At 37.1% G+C, this 20,810-nt stretch overlaps 4 protein-coding genes across 4 annotated transcripts; 1 reads left to right on the plus strand and 3 right to left on the minus strand.

Moving 5' to 3' along the window:
• Positions 1-4,777: 4,777 nt before the first annotated feature.
• Positions 4,778-8,061, plus strand: LOC119995467 (probable 2-oxoglutarate-dependent dioxygenase At5g05600). Its single transcript, XM_038841979.1, has 3 exons — positions 4,778-5,391; positions 6,882-7,215; positions 7,515-8,061. Exons 1-3 carry the CDS (start codon positions 4,868-4,870, stop codon positions 7,761-7,763), a joined length of 1,107 nt encoding a protein of 368 aa, XP_038697907.1. The 5' UTR covers positions 4,778-4,867; the 3' UTR covers positions 7,764-8,061.
• A 1,585-nt stretch (positions 8,062-9,646) lies between these two features.
• Positions 9,647-11,210, minus strand: LOC119995398 (myb family transcription factor PHL7-like). The gene is made up of 6 exons (XM_038841878.1): positions 10,736-11,210; positions 10,567-10,643; positions 10,425-10,464; positions 10,275-10,332; positions 10,123-10,192; positions 9,647-10,047 (listed from the first exon to the last, which is right to left on the minus strand). The coding sequence occupies exons 1-6, from the start codon at positions 10,839-10,841 to the stop codon at positions 9,667-9,669; spliced, it is 732 nt and encodes a 243-aa protein (XP_038697806.1). The 5' UTR covers positions 10,842-11,210; the 3' UTR covers positions 9,647-9,666.
• A 1,239-nt stretch (positions 11,211-12,449) lies between these two features.
• Positions 12,450-15,364, minus strand: LOC119992183 (PHD finger protein ALFIN-LIKE 1-like). Its single transcript, XM_038838850.1, has 5 exons — positions 15,100-15,364; positions 14,976-15,008; positions 14,236-14,458; positions 13,627-13,747; positions 12,450-13,056 (listed from the first exon to the last, which is right to left on the minus strand). The coding sequence occupies exons 1-5, from the start codon at positions 15,182-15,184 to the stop codon at positions 12,811-12,813; spliced, it is 708 nt and encodes a 235-aa protein (XP_038694778.1). The 5' UTR covers positions 15,185-15,364; the 3' UTR covers positions 12,450-12,810.
• Positions 15,365-16,417: 1,053 nt separating this feature from the next.
• LOC119992172 (dnaJ homolog subfamily B member 1-like) lies at positions 16,418-19,839 on the minus strand. The gene is made up of 3 exons (XM_038838838.1): positions 19,557-19,839; positions 19,037-19,458; positions 16,418-17,017 (listed from the first exon to the last, which is right to left on the minus strand). The coding sequence occupies exons 1-3, from the start codon at positions 19,719-19,721 to the stop codon at positions 16,579-16,581; spliced, it is 1,026 nt and encodes a 341-aa protein (XP_038694766.1). The 5' UTR covers positions 19,722-19,839; the 3' UTR covers positions 16,418-16,578.
• Positions 19,840-20,810: the final 971 nt, after the last annotated feature.

Genomic DNA, 20,810 nt, shown 5'->3' on the forward strand with positions numbered 1-20,810 from the left:
CCATGAGAGCTTCAATTCTCAAGAGAATTTCTCAAATCATACTCTAAAAAAAGAGTGAGATCCCCCTCTTTGTGTTTTATAAGGGTATTGATGTCTTAAAATCTCATTCATCAGTCTTAAGATCTAAGACTATAAAAGAGGTGAAACGAAACGGGATGAGATGAGACTTGGATTGGTCCCCAATTCTCATAATTAAAGAGACGGCAAAAAAAATCAACGGATTACGATCGACTTTTGAACGTACTCCGTAAAAAGTAACGTGTGAATAAAGATTCCAACCTAAAACTCTTTGTTTTGCACACGTGATTTGCCATCAAGACTAATTAGCCTTAAGGTTGATAGAAATAGCTTATAAAAAGAAAATAAAATAGAGGTTGTAGACAACTTAATTAGAGGGTGATGTAATGACAGAAACGTCACGTGCACTTCTATATAATTAATCGCTAATTTTTGCCACGTGACGGAATTCTAGAAGCTTGAGTGGGTTGATGCTGGAGTTATGTCGGCCACTCTAGGTGGGTGAGAATTGATCTCCTCCAGTATCTGCCGTTGCCACCACCCAACTCTCAAAACAAGCAGTCCAACACAACACTTGATGAATGATGCCGTTTCCACCAAGATTTCACAATCTGTACGGCATTTGGTTTCCAATCTGTACTTGGGACCAACTACAATAGACAAAATAGGGGGTTTTGACAACTTAGAGCACTCATCAGTTTTTCTTAATCGATTATCTATATTACCTCATCAAACATCATTTTTTTGACAATTTAAAGCTTTTATATTTAACAAGCACTGCATCAATATCTTTGTTGATGACGTGAGGTGATGTCGCCCCGGCCGTCATCAACATAGAGGTTAAACCTCCGTGTCTCGAACCCTTGACCTCGATGGTGTGGGGGAGAGACACTACTATTACACCAACTACTCACGTCATCAACAATTTCTATTATAATTTCTACTTCATTATAATATTAATTTCTTTCTTTCTTTATTGATTTTATATTATTTAAGAGAGGGATGGTATGCAAGAGAGATGAGAGAAGATACGAAAATAATATTATTTTAATAATTCGTAATGCAATAGTGATTATCTAGTTGTAGATAATCAGTACTAAAATTATCTATTATACAGAACTCTAAAAGATTCTAGTACAACTAATTTTTTGTCTAAATCTTAATTTTTTATTATCTAAAATACCTATTTGCATCAATTTAAAGAAATTGATGCAAATGCTCTTAATTTGGACTTTTACTTTTTACTCATGTATATGAAGTTGTTGTGTACTTGTGTGTGGTGTATGGTAATAATGGTATATTAAAAAATTTCAAATAGAGGACTCTTATCAATCCTTGATCATATATATATATATATATAGAAATTCTCTCATAAGGCCTTAAAGTGAGTTCTTAAAATGAAGTCATAATTTTTAGGGATCAAAATATTTGAAACAAAAATGTATTTGTACTTTAATCGATCTTACGAACCCAACGACATATTTTTTGTTCAAAACAAAAATTAAATTCAACATAAAAAGTGTATGATAATCCTAGATCGTTGAATATAAAATAAAAGACATTTCATACACATTTTAAGTTGCATTTAATTTTTGTTTCGAACAAAAAATATATCGTTGGGTTTGTAAAACCGATCAACACAAAAATATATTTTTTTCAGATTTCTAAAAAATGTTTTGGACCTTAAAAATGAATACTAAAAGTTATAACATCATTTTAGAAACTCGCTTTACAACCTTATGAGATGATTCATATATATATAATATATATAAGTCACGCTTGCATGCATATATGTCGGCATGATTAATTAGCTTAATTCAGGAGAAGCCGCCAAGTGTTGAATCTCATTATGTCGGCACGGCCGCCACATTCTCTTCATCTGTTCCATTATGGGCAAATGGCAATCATGCACATGCATTATCTGGTTACAAGAGTGCTGCAGTAGTAGTGCTACTTGAAATGAAGTTTTGTCTTTTATTGTGTGTATCAGATCGACCATAGCACGTTAGTTGATGGCTTTGAAGCAACAAATTAAAATGAATGCATAAACTATATCAAGGGTGGCTAAAAATGGAAAATACACGCATTATCACTACACACACACACATATTATATAATTTTCCATGCATGGATGCTGGTCAGGTCATGTTAAAGCATGCGCATGTCAATCATTTATTCCATGAATCTAGCTAGATACTGCCTATATAACCAAACCTTTAATATTTGCTAATATCACATTCAGTCTCGTAATTATGAGTTTTATTAAAGGACTCTGAAAATGCACGGTTAACTAATATGTGCGTGGGACAACCCTTTGTCCCCAAACGTTGATCGTCTCCAAATCACAGCCAAATTAAAACAATGGCGCCCACACGCCTAATACGATGGGAAAGAAACCCACCCACAGACAAAGTACGGCTCACGGCCTAACGAAACTACTGTCATCAGGCCCATCAGCACATGAGTCCAAGAATGAACATCTGTCGCAAAATGAAGGCGACAAATCCATACTCACAATCAAGGCAAGAATTATTAATGTTACGACTTGTTTGTCCCACTTCGCATGATTAACCCAAGCCATGTGAGTTTATAAGAGAAAGCTCATCCCCTCTCACTTGTATGAGATCTTTTTTTTGGGATCAAGTATCATTGAATGAGACGGTGTAAAGAGAAACAAAGCCGTGCAAGATTGATGTATCCACGGGAATTGTTAAACCAAAATGAACAATATCATGAATATGAGTAAAATTAGGATTTTCAAAATGGTATCATAGCAATGTCTCGGTCCGGTTGGACGAGCCTCCACCGACCTGTCCACTTATTGGGTCTGATATAACCCAACCCACTAGTGCGAGGAAGTGTTACGACTTGTTTGTCCCGCTAATCCAAGTGATGTGTGCTTATAAGAGAAAATTCATCCCCTCACTTGTATGAGGCATTATCTCTAAACTCAAGTACCATTAAGTGAAATGATTCGAAGAGGAATAAAGTCGTGCGGATATGATATATCTACAAAAACCGACGATAATAATACCTTGTGAGTATGATTGAGATTTTCAACCCAAGAAGTTGATTCCAATAGTAAGGGCAAATGCAATGGTGAAGTGGTATTGGGCCAACAAAGATATTGTCTTTTGCTGATGTGGCTGTATTGTAAAATGTGTTTTGCTTATGTGGCTGTATTGGGATAAGTGTTTTGCTGATGTGGATGTATTGATATTTGATGTTTTGATGTAGTTTTGTTGTGGATAATATGGAGGAATGGAATGTTGTTGGGTTTGGTGGAAAGAGAAAGTGTGTGGGAAGAAAAAGTCTATAGAAATTTATGTTTTGCTGATGTGGCTGTATTAGAATTCGTGTTTGACTTGACTTTTTGTGTAATAGAGGTGGGACCGGGTCAACAAAAATGTTGGCCCAACAAATTAATTCCGATTGCATTTGCCCTAACCTTTTAACCGTGCCCCACCAAAAAAAGAAGGCCCACTCCAGACATGCCATTAGCCCAATAACAATAACCCACCACTTCAACTAAACAACCATCCATCATCCTCATCCATTTCACCCGTTTCATGTTCATTAAATTTAATATGGATAGAGAGGACAGTTGGAGAAATTAAAGCGCAACCATGAAATGAGTTTCTTTGTTGTTGCTTTTTTTCTGAATTTGGCTGGTTCCTGTGAATTAAAGCAACCATAACAAGTCGGCAGCGGTGGTTGCAATTGCTGCTCGAGCGTTATGAACAATAATTAATGGTAGTTAAAGATAGAGGTGGCATATATAGTTTTACGTGGGCCCTCTATATGGTAGCTTTAGATTATAATAAGCTTGGTTGCTTATATTCAATCACGAATCTAGTTAGAGATCCTATCAAAAATGACTGCTTACGCAAATAAACAAATATTATCCGCTCTGAGTTTATCGGTTCACTGTTGATACCAGTACTTGAATCGAGAAAAAAAGTTTTTGTTGATTGAGAAATGTTTGGATTTTTCTTATAAATCACATCGTTTTTAATGTTCTCAAAAGGATTATAAATCTAAAAGAACCAAAGTTGGTGCTTGATTTATGGACCTTAATTATAATCATTAACGTTAATTGATCTTGGTATTAAAAGCTAGATTTGCAACTTTAATTTTACTATCAATTCATAACTAAAAATCAAAATCATTCAGTTATATGCATTAGAGATCAGTGAATCAAAACACTTTACGTAGGAAATCAATTACGGCTTTTTCGGGTAATAATTAATAAAGCGCACATTTTACCTACAATATGGAAACCCGTCCTGAATGGGGGAATCCAAAGCTGGTAATTCGATCCCTCAAACACAGCAGTAATTTATTACCCGATCGCACCAAGCAAAAAAATATTTCTTCTTCCAGTACCCAATCAAATCATTTTGTAATATATTTTTCGTTTCTTTTTTTTATTATTTTAAAGTCCTGATCTTTTTATAAAGTGGGGTAGAAAAATTAGTCTTCGTTGAATGGAAGCACCAATGTTTAAGTGACACTTGTGCCGTGTAAAAGTACACTGAAAACCAAAAAGTATACTAATACCCCCTCAAAATGCACGTGTGTAAAAGAAACTCCACAATTGGCACTAGCTGTCTACCTGGACTGACTCACCAGTCACCACATATCTTATTGCCTGTACTCTGCACATACATAATTTTCTGAAACCAGAAAATATAATTATATTGTGTAATAAAAGGTGTCCCAATTAACTCAATTCGTTCACGGCGCCGAAACCAATTCCTCTCAATCAAATCCCAATCGTTATATATAGAGGATCGATCATAACCCACATACACAAACACACAGTCTCTCTAAAATCTCACAACAATTAATGTTCACGTTGCCCATCATGAGTTGTTTAGAGAGTGGTTGGCCTGAGCCAGTGGTTCGAGTCCAGTCCTTGGCAGAGGGTGGCATAACTGCAATCCCTGAACGCTACGTCAAGCCTGCCACTGACAGACCAACACTGATCAACCACAATGACGACCACCACAACGACAATATTCCTGTCATTGATCTCCAACACGTGTATTCCAACGATAAGATACTGAGAGAGAAGACACTGAAATGCATATCTGACGCGTGCCGCGACTGGGGATTCTTTCAGGTGGTGAATCATGGAGTGAGCCATGAGTTGATGAGTCGCACGCGCGAGGTTTGGCGTCAGTTTTTCTATTTGCCGCCTGAGGTGAAGCAAGAGTACGCAAACAGTCCTAAAACGTACGAAGGGTATGGGAGTCGATTGGGTGTAGAGAAGGGAGCGATTCTTGATTGGAGCGACTATTTCTTTCTAAATTTCTTGCCTCTTCATATGAGAAACCGGAACAAGTGGCCTGCTCTGCCGACTTCTTGTAGGTAAGCATTATCTAATTGGGTTTTTAATTTGCATGAGAGAGGCAGTGTATGATTACAGTTATAATAGGGATCCCATCCACTTGTACCTCAATTATATTAGCTATTGAATTGTACACAAATGATTTTATGTGCATCATGTGTGATCTGAGAAACCCACGAATTCACTTGAATCTTGTACGTTCAATTTAGCATATGAGATAACTGAAATACTAATTGTTGTGATCTTTATCATTCTCCTTCGGATGATTAACTTGCCTCACTTTCTACCTCTACTGTGCACATTAAGTGACTGTTTGGCACAGCGGTGCTCAAAGCATATTTGCTACCTTTCCCGCTTTACGGAACCGTTGGCTTATGTTCAGTGGATTCATTGACACTTTAGGCGGTAAAACCTTTGTTTTTTTAGTTTTTTATTTTTATTTTTTTGGGTTCAAAAAATAATAATGAGGCCTGACTTTGTTTTTTTTTTGAAAAAAAGTAATATGGACCCATAATAAATACTGGTTTTATAATATTTATTATTAAAATATTTTTTACTTAACATTTCTTGATCTCATATTCATAAAAAAATTTAAATTTTTTTAATGTTTTAAATATTTATATATTATTCTTAAAATCACTCTTAATAAAATTATATTTATTATTAGATTAAATTTAATATAAAAATCATAAACTATTTTTTATTCAACAATTTTTAAAATTATTTTTTATAAAAATCATAAAATTTTAATATAAAAATAAAAAATCTAATATTATAATACTTTATTTTAACAGATTTTCCGCTAGCGTCAACATTTTACTTCACCAAACACCTCACAGAATATTTCACAGCTTTAAACTTAGTTTTTTTTTTCATAATTTTTCCGTTAGCATTGAAAATCAATATTTCCGCTCTATCAAATGGAGCATAAATGTTTTTCAACATTTGGACGGTTTTGGTTCAAATTGCATGAAAGTTTCGACAAGAAAAGATGTTTCTAGCTACCTTGAAATTCAATCTTCTTGATTGTCGTTCACTTAGACAAAGTACGATCAATGATTTATGCGCACTTCACGTAATCAGGAAATAATTGTAAAATCAATCTTGGTAGCTTGACTTGAAAGTCCATTAAGACGCACGTTTTGTTAACAAAAGAATTAGGTCATTGTCTGGTAGTTTGAAAACCAAAAAAAAAAGAAGACTAATGCCAATCCATCCTGGCATTTTATGCATGAAAAACATGTCACAAATGGTCAATATATACGCGTATAAAAGGCCTTTGAAGTTTCTACGAAAGTCTCCTTAATTATGGATGCCATGTTGCATTTGAGGCTTTTATCAATTATCACTCACAATGCTTATTGCGTGTTAGTTAACAACTCAGCATACACGTTCCGGATAAAATGTAAACCTTATCCTCGCATAATTTCTAGACTATTCTCTCGTTGAATCGGTTTATTAAACAGTGTTGGGATTTATGGGAGAGTAACTGAAATATTTTCATACGCAGGGATTTGGTAGCTGACTATGGAAATGAAGTGGTTAAACTATGTGGGAGGCTAATGAAAATACTATCCTTAAACCTTGGACTGGGAGAAGATCAACTTCAAAGTGCTATTGGTGGTGAAAACATTGGGGCATGCATGAGGGCTAATTTCTACCCAAAATGTCCACAACCAGACCTTACCCTTGGTCTCTCTTCTCACTCTGACCCTGGCGGCATGACAATTCTTTTGCCGGACGAAAACATCGCCGGTCTACAAGTCCGTCGAGTCGATGATTCTTGGGTTACTGTTAAGACTGTTCCTAATGCTTTCATTGTCAACATTGGAGACCAAATTCAGGTTTAACTTCCATCATAATCTCCATCTTTGGATCACAATTTAATTCCTTTTCCGGTTGGTTTATCGTAATGACTTTGAATCAATAGGCAACTCCCTTATTAGTAACAAATAAGCTTTAATTGGGGCCCAACTGTTCTGTGTATATATTGGACTATAAATTTTTCGGTTACCAAAAAAACTCCCTTATAAGTATCAAGGTCTTAGCCATTATAGTTTGGTATTATACAGCTTGAATTGGAATACTTCAACTAAAATGTGATCTATCTTTTGACTCATTAACCTTTTTGTGCCGTGTTTAGGTACTAAGCAACGCAATTTACAAGAGTGTGGAACATCGTGTTATTGTGAATTCAAATAAAGAGCGTGTCTCTCTGGCGTTCTTCTACAACCCTAGGAGCGATATACCCATGGAACCCATGAAGAATTTTGTAACGGAAGACCGGCCTGCGCTATATCCACCGATGACTTATGATCAGTACAGACTTTACATTAGGTTAAAAGGTCCTTGTGGCAAGAAACAAGTTGAATCACTCAAGTCCTCAAGATAGTTTCCACGGTATAGCTAGCTAGCTTGGCTATATCCAATAAGCACATTTTGCATTCTTCACGATGTAATGATGATTCTTCATGTTTAGCTTTAGCAGGCAAAAAGTTGAAGAATTTTCTTCTTCAGCATTTGCCGGTCAAAGAAATTGCCTATCTATGTCAATTCAGGAAATTAATAACAATCAAGACAAAGCGATTCTTGTGGGAACCCAAACATGCCTTTTTTCTCCACTAGTTAAGTTCACATGTGAAGTTGTGATTGTTTGCTTGGGTTTCTTCAAGAATCAAATTGAACCAAAATATTCACGTGTTGATACTTTTCACCAATTCCATTACTATATATGTGTGTGCGCGCGCGTGTTGATTGTATTTGCGGTCCATGTCAACTTTCACTCACAAATAGGCCCATAACCCTATGGCTATGGGAGTTCTTTTTCAATATAGTCGGTACGAATCACTAGCGATCGAGTGGTCCTTTTGACCATAATAATCTATTTTGTTGTTTGTAGAAGTTGAATTCAATGGAAACTGTGATTGCACCACCAATAAAAACTAAACATTTCATGATTTACCAAACTACTACGCGTGATTCATGGGCAACTTAGATTTATGTCACGTGGGTGTTAATTATATCCCCGTTGCTACATATATTCATATATAGCATTCTCCACCTTCCATATTAACATGTATGGTGGATATATATATATTGTGGATGAGAAAAATAAACAATGTCTTGCCAACTGCACGTATTACATGAACAAAGTCTACGCAACAGCTTCCTTGAAACCGTACTAAGAATAAAAGCTGAGAGAGGATCATAACTCTCAGCTCCCAGGATATATCTTACAACTCTCAAGCTAACATCCAAGGACAACAGGAGATTATAATCAACATGTTTGATTCTAACACAAAACCTCAAGAATGATGATATCAACCGTCAAGGAAAGATTTTATCTCCTCACTTGTTAACCACTATATAAAGGAGGCTGAGGCTGAGGCTGAGTCAAGGTACGTTACACATATTCTCTGATTCACGCACTGCAATTTCCAATAACCAAGATTATTAGAATTTCTTAAGTTTGACACTAATTTGAACGTAAGAGTGTCCCAGGCCACAAAAGACCTTCCTCTACCTTTGTTCTTGCAAGATTCACAGAGGCTTGTCGCTGCATCAGTCATCTCAGCAACTGATGTGTGGATCTTTCATTTTTTGCATCCACGCATGAGCGCGCGTGCGCGCGCACACACAGACATATATATATTACATGGTGAAGATTTTTTTTTTTGATAAGCATTACATGGTTAAGATTAGGTCTACGTAGGTTGTAGACTATTGTAATAGAATAGTATTACCTAAAGACTTAATTAACAAGATGTAAATTTCGTTTGTTAAAGCTTAAAGCAGCATAAATCGATGACTTGAAAACTTAAAATTAAGGAGAAGCCTACAATGAGTGAACACGTTTATTTGAAGCATTGACCAAAACGAAGAGGGTGTGGTGGCCCAGACAAGATTGTCATGCCCGCGTGAATTAAATATCTCGTGAATGTGAATGAGTTGACAGTTGTGACACCGCCATCCGTGTCTGAGTCTGACTCACCGTATGGCCCGGTGCATTTTAAGGCCCAAAATTTTGTGTGTGAGTCTTCAGTCTTGACTAGTATTATGGGTCGGCAAATTCGGCATATTTTTAAGGCCCAAAATTATTTGTGGGCTTTCTTTTTATAATGAAAAAAAAACAAAAATCTAACTCGGCCCATTATGGCCCATAAAGGCAGTCGTGCCACAAATAAAAAGATGTTTACCGCATTAAGAAGTGACCATGAAAACAATCAAATACATCTTACAATATGGCAGTCTTTCTTTCTTTCTTATTCTTCAGAATCACATTCTTTGAAGCAAAGCTAGAAAAAGCTAGGCACTAAAGGCGAAGGGCAGGATGCAATATTACTCCAAGGAAAGCTGATACCTTCATGAGCACCATATGAAACTTCTGACACTTTAAACAATGGAGTACTGGAAACATCATTGTATTGGGTCATCTTCATCCTCTTGAGAGCTTGAAATTCTTCGGATTGTATTTGATTTACGTCACCATCCGAATCGGATTCAAATTCTTTAGCATTAGACTCTGACTCCTCTAGTGGAGGCAATGATGCTGAAGATGATGAGGAAGGCTTGTAATTGAATTTTGCAGTAATCGCTGCCCTGTTTCGATGATCGTCTGCAATTCTGTCGAAAAATCTTGATTGGGATTCCATTTTAAGCTTCAAGCTTCTTTGAACCTTCAATATATTACATGCATCAAGCATACTAAATTAATTTATGATAATATATACGTAAAATTATTGGCTAGCTACCTCAGTTTGATCATCCAGTTTGCACAGTTCTTCCATGTGCATTCGTAAAGCTTCATTCAGTTGAGCCAAGCTACCAGAATTTTGTGAAAATTAATAATGAGTTAGTAAAGAAAAAGTCATCAAGTAATTCTAGGAGATCCGGTATGACTTACGACGTTGTGCCAAAATTTGGGAATAATTCAGAGAGATTTTTCCTCTCAGACTTGCCTCCTGACCAGAAACAAATATAAATTTTTAAGATTTTTGATCTTGGTCTGATTAAGAAACGATTAGATACTGAAACGAATATGCTCTGAACTTACTGTTGGTCGACTCTGGAATAAATTTTGAGATCCTATATTTCTGAAGAGCAAGTAGATAAACAACTAGATTGTAAGATCATGGAATAATTAAAAAAAACAAAAAGAAAACAGAGACAGAGAACCAGAGAGGCAGAGGAGGTGCCTGTAAGTGGCTTTTAACATGATAGATGGTGAGTCCAGAAACACCCATAGCCTTCAATATGCCCTTCGGTGTTGCCCCTATCAAGAACATGCAAATTAACCTTAACAAAATAAAAATACACAGACATCACGCATAAAAATACATTGGCAATTAAATTCTTCAGACTTACTGTCAGGGCCGCCAAGTTTGTTAACTGCCACTTCGAACAGATCATGTAGCTCTTGTGTCCACCTTAAGCGATCTTTTCCAGAGCCATCCGAACGATTTGAAACCATATCCGAGTTAATCAGATGGAATGGCAATGGCTTCCATTTGCGGAAGATTAAAAAGGATGAGGAACAAGACAAGTACAAAGCTTTGAGCGATGGGAACTAGGAAACTATTGATGCCCAAAAATGTCTGTAATTGTCGTTGTAAACCAAGATTTAAAGCAGAGTCTCAGCAAAGTCAGACTCTAAAAGAGTTTCTTTGTTGTTTACTAGGATGTAGAATTTCAGGGTTGGTGCTTGATGTGGACAAAGACTATTGTACGCACTTGTAAACCAAGTTGGCCATTGTGTGACTTGGGATTCATATGGAGGGTAAAGGCAAAGGCAATGCCATTGCCAATACCTAGTGAAGAGAAGAAATCAAGCAAAGCGTTGGTGTTCGAATTTCTCGACTGATGACGGAGTTTTCCAGGTGATCATTATTCGTTGGATTGGGCTTTCTTTTAAGTTTCAATTTCAACGCTAGGGGCCTCCTTTTTAGGGACAAGGAAGTTTCTAAGTTCTAACCTTATTATTTTTATTCGTGCTTTTTGTATTAGGCTTTTCTTTCTCAGGCTCCGAGTTCCGACTGGACAGCCTCTTTATTTGGGCCCGAGAGTCTCATCATTTCAATTTTGATCACCCACCTAGCCCAGACTCTCTTGAGTGGTTCAGCCGTTCAGGACCTCAAGTAAGGGATTTAACATTTTTCTTTGTTTATTATTTTATTTTTTGGAATTTTTCTACAAATGATCGAGCTCCTCTCTGAAGAGCAGGAGGTCACAGGGCGGGAATGATGGATTTACCTTCTCGCTTCTATCCGGGTAATGAAAAAACGTGCGTATTCCCGTTCTCTCATAATGGATTGGATGTCTTCCCGGGGCTTAGTTTGAAGCTGCCTCAGCTTTTCTTCAGGTGTGACGGCAAAAAACTAAGTGTGCGGGCCAATGTATTCATAGTGAACCATAAATCCAAAGCCGCCAAGTCTGTTAACTGCCTCTTCAAACCGATCGTGGAGCTCCTGTCCAACGTAACCGTTCCTTGCCAGAGCCATCCGAGCGACTTGAAGTCAGTGAATATGCTGTCTCAGAAGCTTGGGTAATGAAATGACAATGACCGCTGTGTGGGGACGGGGGAAGGATTACGAGTGTAGGGGACCAAGACAAATACAGCTATGCAGTGAAAAGGTGGTATGGCGATCTGTACCGGATGCCTCAAACTCAAAAGTGTCTACAATTATCTTTGTAGAGTCAAATTAAATTCCAAGTCAAATAAGATTCTCTGATCCTACTCGGCCGGTGAATTGCAAGGTTTGCCTAGTTGCTTGATGCGTCGAAAGAATGTGTAACTAGGCAAACCAGGTTAAGCCATCTGAATTGAGCCATGAAGGGTTAGGGTAACAACTTTGAAACAGGCGATAGTAACAGTAATACTGCCTCTGATCCCAAATTACCGATACAGAACATACCAATGTTCAAGGAGATTCTTGATCGATTTATCAACAAAATCGCTCACTAGCGAGCATTGGACGTAACACTAGCCAGCTGACAAGTAGAGTTGGCTGGGCTTTACAATCAAACATAGATATTGAAAAATAGGAGTGCAATACATCTTGCATAAATGCACAATGAAGACTAAGAGAAAAAGCTAAAGAAATCAATACATATTCAGAACAATTCAAAAGGGAGTCAAGATGATTAAGAAAACTAGTGGAAAGAACATCCTCCTTCGGTTAAATTACTATAGAAGTTATAAGATAACTGTAATTATACAGACAGACATCGTCTGTATGATAAAAGTAAGAACTCTAAGACACAAGTTGACATATAGGCAACGAATTTGCAGGGAATTGGGCGAATTTGAACTCTCAGATGCAATCCCTTATAAGTGAACGACCTAACATATGAGTTGCATAAAACTGTGACGTTCCAATTTCACATTTACAGCAACAGAAGAAATGCTCTGTGTTCTCTCCAGTTATGTCTGATAGCCAGCACTATCTGCCCTTCTTCACGCAAGACGGGCATTTGTATTGTTTAATACTCTCAGCCTTAGCAGGTGTTATCTTCACACACTTTCCATGGTACCATCTTTCACAGATGTCACAGCCAATCCAAAACTCATCTGCGTTATAATTTCCACCACAGCTCCCGCAGAAGGTTTCACTTTGCTCATCTCCATCATCCTCGTAAATCTCATCTGTGAGCCTAGGGTTGGTTTTTACTTGGCCATCACTCGACCTCTGCATAGAATTAAAATCCAGTCAATGGCTCGGGAAAGTGGTACACCTTAGATGGTAATATACAGCAAGCCAAAAGATAGACTGCGGAAAAGGGCAAAAGACTAAATCCAATGTTCCAAGACTACGGTTATGCTAACCTCATTAGAATTGTAACAGTAACCAAAATTGTCATGCAACTTACTTGACTATTATCACTTGACAGACTTTTCTTTCTCTTTTCCTGATTTTAGTAGCTGATGAAAACTTCTAAATTGACGATTCTCTCTCATTTTTTTAATTTTCCATTATCTTTCTCTTTAGGAAAAGGAGATTGAGTTGAAATCCTAAAGGGGCATTTGCATATAGAACTAGTTCAATTTAAACTTGGTCGGTGTCATTTAACATACAAGATCTTAAAATTGACCAATAGAATCCAGACCATTAATGTATTCTTGACTGCAATTATCATCTTATATGAAAGTGTGAAACAGAATCCAGACTACAAATTATCTCATTGTCTTAAACCATCCAGTATCAAAGTTTCTATGGTTCCCAAATATAACTACGAGAAAAGAGTTTGTTTGATCAAACCTTCAAGCTACCCTTAGATTTGCTTCCACTGCCCATGCTTGGTTTATCCTTTATAGGCTTCCTTTCCGTTACAACTTCGAAGACAGTAGGCTGATCATTGATCAAGCTAAATAGTCGTTTCCTGTAAAGCCAAGTGACAACAAGAATTTACAAAGCAAGCCATAACTGATGCAATACTCTGTATTAAAAACATTTTAAGGAAATTTGGAACGCTGAAATAAATGAGATAAATACGAGCAAGCATATAACAGGACCTAAATTTCAGGAAAAGCTTGTTCTTTTTATGGAAGACGCATAAAACTGAAATTGTATTTTATATGGCATTCAGAACTCAGAAGTGATGCGTATTTAATTCATCAAAGAATCTGGAATGCCAGAATTCAGGCCATCAATTCAAAATTTCTAAAGCACAAAATTTGCTGGCAAGTAACAGCCTCATTTCCCTATCCAGGACCCAGCTTAAAAAGATCAATGAAATCACATAAAGGAACTTCAATGTTCAATGAATTCTCAGCTATGTCCCAATAAAATGGATGGAGGACACTTGCCTTTCATTGCCACCCATGATTCCCCACATGCATTCAGAAAATCAAAAGAGCTACAAGATACCTTTCATTGCGGTTAAGACGAGCACCAAAGTAGAAAGCAACAGAAAGCAACCAAGAATCACTATGTACAGCGACCAATGAAAGCCAGTCTTTGCGTTGCATGCCATCTCTAGCAAAATTAATCCCAAGTGCGGGTTCAGGAAGTTCTGGAGGAACTTCTTCTGCCGGCAGAGTTACCTCCCAGGTTTCATTTGGATGTCCATACAGACACAGATTCTCCTTGTCTATGCCATTAAAGACAAATAGAAATGATACTAGAATCAACCAATCAACGCGAAACCCAAAGCAATATGTACTATGTAGTACTTGAGAAAAACAGGGGAATAGCAGATGAATGAAAAAAACTAAGATTCCCACCTGCTCCATGTCACAAACCCCATAATAATTCACCCAGTTAAGTTTTCTCGAAATAACTCAAATACAAGTTTAGTGAGATCACTACAAATTTAATTTAATACGCTACTCATGTTCTATAAATTTCATCCCCAACTCTAGATTCAACTTTGAACTAGAGAAACAATACCACTGAAAATTTGAAATTTACGAATATACATACATATTATCAGCCAATTCTAATTATTAGACAACAATACTATGCAGAATGCACACCAAAAATTCAAATTACTTTCCACCCCTCACCGGAATCTGAACCTCGGAGGAGCCAAAGTTTTTTCCATGCAAACCTAACCCTATAAATGAAAAAACGAAATTTTGATCTACAATTACATGATCACGGATTACCTGGATCGCAGAGTCCGTAAAATTCATCGACATCTGACAGAAATACAACAACAGCAACGTCTAGGTCATATCTCAAAAGAAGACAGAAATTGAGAGTGAGAGACAGAATAGACAGAGGCGTTACCGTGAGTTAAAGCACGAACAACACCAGCTCTTCTAGCATTAAAATCTTTGAAGATCTCCTCTACGGCTCGAGGACTTGAGCCCATTTCAATTGCAACTTACTGAAGATCCGTAATAAGATTTAGAATTTACAGAAAATGCGACTGTACTTTCCAGAGAACTACGAACAGTGGAGAAAAAACGGTGAGACCATGACGATGGATCGAGGAGAAACAGACACAAGTAAGCGTGAAAACCGAAACAGACGGACGAGTTTAGATGGTAGGGTTCGGGGATCCTGACCTGGATCCATACCCTTTTATTCTACCGATATCCACACTCGTATTTTTACTGGGTTAAAAAGGTGATATCGGGTAGGTATCCATACCCTAATTGTTTTTGTTTCAATATGCCAAAGAATAATTAATTTCCCAATCTTCTCAAATAACATACTCCTCAAACTCTTACCATCACATACCATTCTCCTAAAATATTCAAAGTTGAGAGCTTCAATTAACTTCTTTGTCATGATCTCTAAAATGGTTGCGGTTGATGCGCGGTCACTATTAAACTTAACTGTCATCCCATATCCGGAAAAATGTGTGGATGTATGGACAAGTTCACCCTTTTACAATCAATTTCCTAGCTTGATGAGTTGAACTTAGTCCACTTGTTGGGTTTGGAAGGAACAAACCCGTGAGAATCTGATGCGGAAATTAGAACCTCAAAGCAGACAATATAATTTATTCCAACTCAGCCCACTTGTTAAACTTAGAAGGAATAAATCCGTTAGAATCTGACGCAATAAGCGGAACCTTAAAACGGACGATATAGTCCAGAATCAGGACGTGGATTTCTAACATTAACCGATGTCAACAGACTTTAAAACTCTGCTCTTTTTGAGACTTTCAACGGATCTTCACTTTTTTGGTAATGGTCTCCTTTTTTGGCACGCAAAGTAAATAAAAAGAAACACAGAGACGGTCTTAAGAAATAAAAGAGAAGTCGCCTGACAAACAACGGTATCATACAATGGGGAGATGTGTTCTCAGTTGAAATCCGAAGTTTTCACAAAGATCTGGCATTCATGCCGTGATCATACTAAGGCATTCCAACTAAAATCTATTACTGAAGCAAATATCCATTATGTAGAACAAGGACTTGACTTGTTTCATTTGGCAATAACATCATAGCTTCATAGAAAGAGTAGGAAAAAATTTCATGAAAATGAAAAGGGAAGAACAATCATCCATCATTTTCCACTCTTGCTAGTTTGGATTATAAATAAGCAATGCTAAACTCCACCTTAGTCTATAATCATGGGGAAAGCAATAGTAGGAGACTTGAAGAATAAATAATTGACATGAAGGATTTTGATTCAAAAGCAAATGCATTTCCTTGCCAGAATAGAACAACCGGGGAAAAAAACAATAATAATAATAATAAAGCAATGTTACACAAGTTCAGGAAATAGTATGGAGGGAGTGCTACCACCAGCCTTCTATGATGATATTAACCGCTTGATGCCACTTTTCTGCTCTGCAGTAAGCTTGCTGGGAAACTTAATGTTAAACTTGATTCTCAGATTGCCTTTCCTGGTTGGTTCCTTTGGGATGGGCATCCCCTCACCTTTAACAATTTCTTCATAGCTTGGACTGATAACAGAGTTGATGGGGATTGTAAGATTCCGCCCATCCAGGGTTGTCACCGTTACAGTGTACCCTGTCAGAGCTTCCACCAGAGATATCTTCTGGGTGACAATAAGATCATTACCATCCCTCTTGAAGACGCCATGAGGCTTCTCGTCTATGATAAAAACTAGATCTGACGGTATAACACCTCGTTGTTCATTTCCCTTATCTGGGAAAGTAATTTTTGTCCCTTTCTTCCAACCAGGCTTGATTTCAATTGTAAGAATTTCTTCCACAGTCGTAGGTCTCCTACACAACAATATAATAGAAAATAAGTCTACAAAAAAAATCTAATGACCATTTAGGTTGCATAATGAGTTCGGTCAGCCACCAATTATTTCAACTGTACAGGAGCTTTTAGATCATGCAGTCCTGCATTTTGATAAACTAAAATTTTGAACATCAGAATTATGAATCAAAATGCCACATCAAAAACATGTAGTAACTTCCCTTCCATGGCACAAAAATCAAGCAGAAGATGAAAAAGGTGAAGGAGAAATTAACTATGCATGTTAAATTTTGGGTCCTTGCATAATCTTATTTGATACATAAGGTTTAATAAAACTACTCCTAGTTGTATCAGCACAACGTCCCATGTCAAATCTACTTTACTTCTGATATAGAAACTAAACATTGTCTGGGTGAAAACACTTCCCACTTTTTTCTTTCTTTTTTTCTATCATTCAAATTCTCTCCTGCCAAAACAATGAAAGAGTATCTTATCCACTGCATTCTACCATCTTCCCCTCATTGCAAACCTCAGAAGTGGCCCTATACAATAGCACACATCAGAAAATGTGTTTTGAGTTTGCAAACAACAATTACAAGCTCAACATACAGTCCCAAAAAATGGTATCATGATACAAATACGTTTTCTAACTCCGCTCGCACCTTTAAGAATGGAAATCAATTTAATGCAATTCAATTAACATTTAAGTAAAGTGTATAAGGTATTCGTGGGCATCAAATTTTCTGTCCTATATTGGAGGTATATGTCCCCAAAACAACATCTAATTTAAATGCTTCAATACAAATTACAAAGATCGGATATTATCTAACTTAGTGCAATGAAACATCAAAACTAACAAACTCATCACTACTTTCATAATAACATTTTTAAGTTAGGTGCAGCAAGGAAATTTTGGAAAGGGCGAGTTTCAAGAAAAACATATGGAAACCTTAAATTCCAACCAGAGTTGCTCTTTTTGCTCTTTCAAAAAGCCATCCTTCTTGTGACCAAAATAGACAAAGCTATGATGGCATTGGATTTTCTTTGCGATCAATTTTAACCAATTAATTAAAGACTCTGCCTTCATATGAGTAATATGGTATAATTTGATGCACTCATGCAAGTGGATATAATGGGTATCATTCATTTGTCTTGGTTGTACTTGAGAGCACCTTCTGGATGCCTATTTGAGGGATTGTTTTTTCAAAGAAAGTGGAATTTTACTTCCACTAGTTCAAATGACAACGATTTAAATGCATGCCACCATCAACAGGCTTATGAAAGATGATGAGATAAACCTAAAAAGGATGCATATATACACCACAAAACAAGATTGCAATAATCAGCAATAAAATACCCATTACCCTGATGCACCTCTTTAGTAAAATTGTGGCAAAATTATCCCCCAGAGGATATGGAACTATGGACACATAAAAACTACATGGTAATGGAAATAACAGATGCAATGCTATACATTACATCCAACGATGAACTTAAAATCTACAGCAAATCAGTATATCGTATTTCTATTGAGATGTTAAAAAGATATACTGCAGGAAAATTAACAATCAAGTATAAACAATCTCAACACAACAATCAGAAAGTCATATAGCATTCCAAATAATAAGAAATAAGAAAATCATATTGCATATTTCCATATAGTTTAACGCACCTCCACTTTATCTATTTAAACCATCAAAACCTAAGCCAAAAGCAACTAAGAATACTAATTTATAAAAAAAAACAACAACATAGGCATAGCACAAACTTAATATGCAATTGTAGACACAAATGGATTAAACCAATGTGAATCCAGTTATAAATCGGATGCTCGTGAGAGCACCACATAATTGTCCACTTTAAGCCTAAGGCCTGCACGGTTTTATCCTTAAAAGGCCTCTTAGGATAGAAAGATTGGATCTTAACTTATAAATTTGCTTCAACCTAACCGATAACCGATAGGGGATAAGTCTTAACAAATCTCGCAAAACCTAACTTTTTTTCCTTGAAAACCAAAAACAGAGATGTGAAGAACCTACCCAGTGGCATCAGCTACGTCCCTCGAAATCTTCATCTTCTTGGTGGTACCCTTGTATAAATCCTCCAAACTACACAGCAAGGTACGTTCTATAGCTGCAGCTTTTCGCGGAGGCATATTGCCGGATGCCTCCCCAGCAGCGGCTCTAAACGACCCGAAGATATCATCACCAAACATGCCTCTGGAGAAACCAGACGTGCCGGCCCGTGACCCGCCCATATCTCCCATCCCACCAAACGGACTAGCGTACCCAAAAAACTCAGAGAAAATATCGTCGGCATTCCTCGGGTTGAATCGAAACGTCGTCGAACCGCCATCGCCGCCCCCAGAGAAACCGCCCGACCCCGGAGGCGGAACCTGCCCCTTCAACCCCTCCTCACCAAACTGATCATATACCGCTCTCTTTTGGGGATCGCTCAAAACCTGTACTTCACAAAACAGCAACGCAATAAACAGGAAATTGAGATTACTCCAACACAATGAAGATCAAGAGGGAAAAAAGAGAAAGATTCATATCATACATCGTATGCCTCAGAAATTTGTTTGAATTTGGCCTCGGCGTCTTTCTTGTTGTTAGGGTTTTTGTCAGGATGCCACTTCATGGCGAGCTTTCGATAAGCCTTTTTCAAGTCATCATCTTTGGCATTCCGGTCGACCTGTAGAACCTTGTAGTAATCTACGCCCATACCTGATGTTATCGTCTCCTTCGCTTCTTCTTCAGCGTCTGAGGGTGACTGAGTTAATCACCGGAACATTTCTTTTCAGGTACTGGTCAGTGACGATACGGATTGAGTTATAGGTCCAAGCCCACGAGGACAATGTATGTTTGTTTAATTGTTTCCTTGTAAGTTGTAAGCCCATGGTTTTCTGGGCTAAATAATCAACGTCCTACAATTGTGTCGGTGGGGCAGAACCCCCAGGGCCTTTTGTGCTTTTGGGTACACCGGCGTGGGCCTAGGAAGCCCATAAAATCATGGGCCGACCCAGATAAAATATGGGCTTAGAGGACCTTTACCTTTACTTCCATCCGTTATCACCTTTACTCTGACCACATAGGCCAAGATGTGAATTGATGCTTCATTTGTAACCGTCTACAAACAATACAGTTGATTTCTCTCAAAATCTATTAGTGTGTACGGCCTTTATTAAATTGGGATCTCATATTTAGGAATACAATTGAATGCTTCCTGGAGATAAAGACAGTGATTAGACACTCATCTTTTTAATAAAGCTAAATCTGATAGGGGGTGTGAGAAGTAAAAAATGAGGGTATAAAAAGTAACGCAATTAATTATTTGTTTTAATTGTCATCTGGTCACGAATGACCTGGATTAACATTATTTTTAGTTGTCACCCATCACGCCTCACATGGATTAATATGATTTAATTTCTAAAAGATATTTTGAACGAGTATAAAATTTTATTCAATTATTCACTTGGGTATTGATAACGTTGATTGACTAAAGTAAATCAGAGTATGTCATGTTTGTTGAACATACTCTCACCTGATTTTTTAAACTTAATATATATTTTTTTTTCCAAATTTCAATACACATTTTTCGTCATTACGAAGAAGAGTTTGCTTCTGCCAGTATAAGTGCAGGCACATCAGTTGTCAAAAGTTGTGGAGGGAAAATCGTGGCTGCCATGTTCATATTGAAGTATTTATAAAAGCATCAAATCTCAAGCCCCAAGCAATTAAAAAATGCACACAAAAGTAGAATATTCTTCATTTTTTCATGTTTGGTTAGATAAAAAATAAATGAAAGAAAATT

This window comes from Tripterygium wilfordii, chromosome 3, assembly GCF_013401445.1.
Source record: "Tripterygium wilfordii isolate XIE 37 chromosome 3, ASM1340144v1, whole genome shotgun sequence".
NCBI lineage: Eukaryota > Viridiplantae > Streptophyta > Magnoliopsida > Celastrales > Celastraceae > Tripterygium > Tripterygium wilfordii.